This window comes from Otolemur garnettii, unplaced genomic scaffold, assembly GCF_000181295.1.
Source record: "Otolemur garnettii isolate 467f Iridium unplaced genomic scaffold, OtoGar3 scaffold00090, whole genome shotgun sequence".
Lineage (NCBI taxonomy): Eukaryota > Metazoa > Chordata > Mammalia > Primates > Galagidae > Otolemur > Otolemur garnettii.
This window is the reverse complement of record NW_003852485.1, coordinates 3,631,818-3,638,096: the sequence shown is the minus strand read 5'-3', so window position 1 is coordinate 3,638,096 and position 6,279 is coordinate 3,631,818. Positions and strand designations below refer to the sequence as shown.

Genomic DNA, 6,279 nt, shown 5'->3' with positions numbered 1-6,279 from the left:
GGTATATGGGGCTGCCACCCTGCCCACTGAACCCACTGAATAAGAGAAGGTGCCGCCCTTCTCTTATTTTTCTTAAGAGCAGATTCTGTTCTTTGGTCTTTACATGATCACAAAAGTCATTAACTTAGTTTTGACCCATGCCAGTCACATAGTTTTTGTGATGAATTGAATTTTTTTCTTAAATAGGAAGATTTAGTGTCGTAATATTTTTGGCAAGAGGTATATTCAACTCTATTAGAGAGTTAAGGATTTGATTGTCTTTTCCTTTTCTTACATTTTAAGGAGAAATAAATGGAAATAAAATAAAAAAGCACACCATTGGTAGTACATACATGTCAGGAATTTTCCTCATTACTGCACAGATGTGAGATAACAGGGATTTATTGCTGTGGACTATCAACCTAAACATAATTTCATCATTCATAGATGAATGTGTATTTTGGACAAGTCAGCATTAAATAGGATTAAAAAAATAAGGACTTGACATGGATTTCAAACAGAGGTATTTTGAGTTTTTCTCTTAGCAGGCGTTATTCATTTATAACGAACACATGCGTCTATTGCAGAACTTGAAGGCAGCCTCGCTGCTCTCAGTGTGTGTGCTTCAATTCTTGGCAACTTATTTCTGAATTCACCAGTGACACAATCTGAACAAAATCATGGCATTTCTTGACTGTGTAGTTGCCTTTCTCATTTTCCTCAGCTTTACCTCTCGTTCTGTTCTTGCCTCCTTTTTGAATTTGACTTAGGCTTTGGAATATCTCTAGTTTTCCATTTTCTTAGCTTCTCTGAAATGAGAGACCGAGCATGCAAAATACGAGGCGTGCCTCTGTTAGCCCAGGGGACGAGAGTTTACTGTGAAAGAGCACATGGGGGTAGCTGGGGGTGCGGAGAACTTGTTCAGCAGTGATGAAGTCACTCTTCACACCCCTCCCCCTTCCTGGCAAGGAGTGTACAGCAGAGAACCGAAACAGGGACTCATCGCTGCTCCAGGTGAAGGAGCAGTCCCGGGGCAGACCCTCGGTCCCCTCAGGAGTGGCCATGAGCACACTGCTTTCAGCAGAATGTCTGCCAGTGCCTGGTTCCCTCAGTTGTAACCAGAGCAGCACCGCTCAGAATTCTGCCACAGATGCAAATACTGAAGACACATTCTTGAGAACAGTCGCCTACGGAAAGGCCAATGTCAGAACTCTTGAGACTCCAAATACATCTCAGCATCACAGTGGACTGTATGTTTTCACCCAGAAATACATGAATCAAAGTGAAACTTCAGAGAAAATTCAGAGACATCTGATCTTGACAACGTGTTTTCATGACCTTTCTCAATAACTTTAAAACTCAGAACTGCCATATTGACTCAGTTTTTACCTCAGGATATTTGTGATGAAACTTGTATGTCTCTTCCTCATTGAGAAGAATTTTAATTTCCTGAGCATAGAAATTTTAAGTAATTATGAACTCCAAAGCAGAAAATATTTCTTTCTTTTTTATTTTATTTTTTGTAGTTTTTGGCCAGGGTTGAACCCACCACCTCCGGTATATGGGGTTAGCGCTCTACTCCGTGAGCCACAGGTGCCGCCCTGAGAAAATATTTTTAAATTAAATTTTCAAGTAGGTATTGAGTGTCTACTATGTACAAAACACTAAGGTAGGTGGTATGGAGTTCCTTCACTCCACAGATTTTTATTAAATTATGTGTCACCCTGGGATAGGCTCCTGAGAGACAGTGATAAATGGTGATAAACAATGAATAAAGAGAGATTTTCCTTGAAAGAGCTTGCTAGAATCCTTGTGGAGAAAGACGTGCAAACAGAAATTTAAAAAATAAGGGCTCATAAGAGATGCCCATTATTGGGTTGTCAGGGAACCTTCTGGAGTCGGTGCCATTGGAACTGGGGCCAAACATTAAGTAGGAAGTTGCCAAAGAAAGCACGTTGGAGGGCAGAGCACTGAAGCGTTTTCTAGACAGAGGGAACCAATCATGCAACTAATAATGAAGGGTTTGCAAGTGTTTGTCTTATTTGAATAGAATCACAGTGATCTGTCCCATAAAAGATTAATTCTAACTAATTCTGTTCACGAGGGCTCTTCCCCCATGACCTAACTACCTTGCAAAGGCTCCACCTTCAGATATTATTACTTTGGAATAAGGGTTTCACCACGTGAATTTTGGAGGGCTGCACTCAGTCCGTGGACACCATTTGCCCTCAGTGGCTCTCTTTGTGAACAGCAGCATCTCCAGCCCACAGCTTCATGAGCTTAGTTAGGTCCAGTAGAGAAGACAGCCCACGTAATCTGTGGTTGTGTGAACAGATAACCGAGGATATAGAGTGGTTCTGATGGGCTCTGATTAGGTCACATGCCCACCTGGGAAATCATCACTGCTGTCTGGAGGGCTGCAGGTGCTAGTTGGTCAATCTAGAAAACACTCAAGATCGGAGGCAGTAGGTGCACTGGTAACCTGGCTCTAAAAATAAAAATCTGAAAAAGACCTTACAGGTAGCATTTACCCGTGGCTGTGGCATGAGCACCCCCTCTGTGGTGGAGCGGAGCTGCCTGGCTGGCACAGCTCCTGAGAGTTCACCAGTCAGCTCTTGGAAGCCAGTTCCAGCAGCTCCAGCACATATCACTGAACTGCGGGTAGAGCTGCCAGAGCACGGGGGCTGCTGGTTGAGGGAGGGAGTGGGGCTCTAAAAGGAGATCAGAATGCTGTCAGAAGAGGAGGGTGGGTGCTAAGCATCTGGTTGCCAAAGCCAACCAGACTCTCTAATTTTTAAACAGTCTTGTATCGTTTCCTTGAACACCATTTTTAAGGCCTATGTACTATTCCATTCTGTGACAGTGCTGTAGTTTACGATTCTTTCATTGTTGAACGTTTGATTTAACAGAATCATAAAAAAAAAAAAAAAGCATTGCTGGACATTTTAATGCCTAAAGCTGTTTTCCACATTTAGGACAGATTTTATTGAGATAATTGGCTTATGAAAAATTACTGAGCTGAAGGAATATAGGCAGTCCCTGGGTTACAAATGAGAGAGGTTGTGTAGGTTTGTTCTTAAGTTGAATTTGTATTTAAGTTGGAACAGGTACATTTGCCTAGTACCGTGATGTTTACAACTCCGGAACTTACTGTAATGGCCACCTTTTCTAAGTGCGAAATGTCTGTAAGTCAGATGTTCACAACTTGGGGATAGTTTTACTACTTTTTATCACCCCCTGTCATTATAAGAGGGCAATTGTTTCATTACACTGTCATTAAGTGTAATTTAAAAAAATGTAGAACTGAATGGATACATCAACTTTCTTGTCATTTTCCAGTTTTGTGGATATGTTTGTTGATCTTACTCTACTATTGTGATAGGAATTTATCGTTCTGTGATTAACTAAATTATATATAATATAATTATGTGTAACATATATAAAAATATATAACATAACAATTAGTAATGGAAATTCTAGCACAGCTTGGTAAATGTTGAGGAAAGTGTTTTATACGAAACTCTAATTCTGTATAATTTAGGGTCATATTAGCTGCCCTAATAGATCTAATCCTAACTCACAGTGAGTTAACACCATAGAAGGTTATTTGTTGCTCATATCAGAGTCCCACATGGTGCTCTTAGTTAGGCACTTTGAGTGTGGTCATTTAGGAACAGAGACTCATTCTGTCCTGTTTTTTTTTTCCCCCCACGGGGCCTGGTAGCCATTCCATTCAGTGGCAGAGTGGCAAAAGAGAATGGAGGACAATATGTGGGGGATTTTCTGAGCTTGGAGGTGCAATGTTCTATGTACTTGCATTCCACTACTTAGAACTCAAACCCGTAGCCCCAACTATTTGCAAGGGAGGAAAGAAAAAGGTTTTGTGAACATTTAGCTAGTTTTCACACAAATTTCCGTCCCTGAAAATCTTTGTAAAGTCTGATTCTATTCCCTACTTTTACTACTTGGGTATATCTGGGAATATATTACTCATGTTACTTTGAATTATTTATGGGATTTAAATATGGAATATGAAACTTAAAATATTACTAAGAAATACATAGCTTTTCATAGATCAGAGTGGTAGGAGATGATATTAAATAGTTACTGAATGGTCTTTAGACACTGATGAGAGAGTGGAAACTGTTGGACAGTGACATTGATATGTAAACAAGTCTTGAATAGGGAGCATTCATTCAGTGTATGATAACATTGAATGTGCAAAACACTGTGTAAATAACTTATAGTCGAGTCAACCAATAAGTTTGTTGACTTATTAGAGTGATATTTTTAATAGAACATTTTAATTACAAGACTACCTATAGACTGGGAAAAATACTTGCAAACTATATATGATTATAAGGGTGAGTATCCAAAATCTATACAGAAATCACACTACTTAATAGCGAAAAAACTAATAATCCAGTTAAAAAAATTGCTAGAATCTGAATAGACATTTTTCCGAAGAAGGCAAAGGTGGCCAAAGGTATGTGACAAGGTGCTTAACCTCACTAATCAGCAGGGAAATGCCAATCAAAACCAGGATGAGATACCACTTCACACCCAATAGGATACTATCATCAAAAAAACATGACATAACATTGGTGAAGTTATAGAGCAAAGGCAACTTTTCTTCACTGATGGTGGGAACATAGATTGATATAATATTGTGAAAAACAGTATGGAGATTCCTAAATAAATTAAAAATAAAACTACCATTTGACCCAGCAATTCTTCTTTTGAATATTCCCAAAGGAATTGAATCAGTCTGTCATAGAGACATCTGTGTTCATATGTTTACTGCAGCATTGTTCACAACAGCCAAGATGCGAAAACAGCCTAAATGTCTTATCCCACTGATGGAAGAGTGGACAAAGCAACTGTGACATACGTACACTATATGCATGTGTGTGTACATACATAAATATTGAATACATTGTATATTTAAATTATACACATCTACATTGGAATATTATTTAGCCTTAAAAGGGGAGACCCTGTCATTTGTCACAACATGAATGAACCAGTAAGATATTATGCTAAGTGAAATAAGCCAGACACAGAAACAAAGATGTTATATAATCTCACAGGTGGAAGCTAAAAAAAATGTCAAATGTACAGAGTAGAGAATAAAACAGTGGTTACCAGAGGTGAGGGTGGAAGTGGAGGGAAACGGGGAGATGCAAATCAAAAGGTGCAGAGTAGAGAGATGCGGGAGGAACAGATCTGATGTACAGCATGAGGGTCACGGTCAATAATACTGTATTATACTTGGGATTTCTGCTAAATGAGTAGATTTTAGATGCTCTTGCCACACATAAAAAACATGTAAACAGTGGGGAGATGACAGGTATATTAATTTACATCATTATGTTAATTAATTTTTTGTCTGCATATCTCATGACATCATGTTGTTTCCTTTATAAATAATTAACTTTATAGAAAAACACAGTCACAATGCTGCTTTAGGTCTTTTTCTTGTTTCTACTTACACAGGTGATTAAAGTATACAGTGAAGATGAAACCAGCAGGGCTTTAGATGTACCCAGTGACATAACAGCCCGAGATGTTTGTCAGCTGTTGATCCTGAAGAATCACTACATTGATGACCACAGCTGGACCCTTTTTGAGCACCTGCCTCACATAGGTGTAGGTAAGGACACAGAATCATTGTCCCACATCATTGCCTTTCTGTTTCTTATGGTATAGATCATATGGCAACGATTTTCTTTAGTTGGATAAAAATAGAAAGGAATTGTGAATTTCTTTTTACTCTTTTTAGTTTTGGCTCATGATGGAGAGACAAAGTAGCACAAAATAGAAATAAGAATAAAAATATTATAAATTTACCACTACTGTTTATTTAAATAATGTTCTATGGGAACTCTGGGACTAAAGCATAGAGTTCAAGTTGAAAGATGATTTCATAATACTATTCAAAACACAATGTGAAAGTTTTGAGAAGTCAGTAAAGTACACATAGGCTGCCAATTAGACTGCATTTGGAGTTAATTTCAGTGAAAACAAGTACAAGTATCCATAGTGGTGATTCTCTTCATGGAGTGTATAAGCTGTGTTTTTTTGGCTGGGGCTGGGTCTGGGTCTGGGTTTGAACCTGCCACCTCTGGCATATGGGGCCAGCACCCTACTTCTTTGAGCCTCAGGCACCACCCACAACCTATGTTTTTCTCAAAGAAATAACTTCTTCACATTTTAAAGGTATAAACATAAAGAGTAACCTTTTAAAATATCTTTAATTGGAAATGCATCTTTGTATTATGAACTGTGGAAGGTTTTTAA

General features: G+C 38.6%; 1 protein-coding gene across 1 annotated transcript in view; it reads left to right on the top strand.

Moving 5' to 3' along the window:
- Nucleotides 1-6,279, top strand: part of GRB14 (growth factor receptor bound protein 14) — a 110,562-nt gene that overhangs the window by 62,988 nt on the left and 41,295 nt on the right. The window contains exon 3 of the mRNA XM_012808449.1: nt 5,476-5,632. Within this exon, the coding sequence (XP_012663903.1) occupies nt 5,476-5,632 (157 nt within the window). The remainder of the gene's footprint in view (nt 1-5,475; nt 5,633-6,279) is intronic.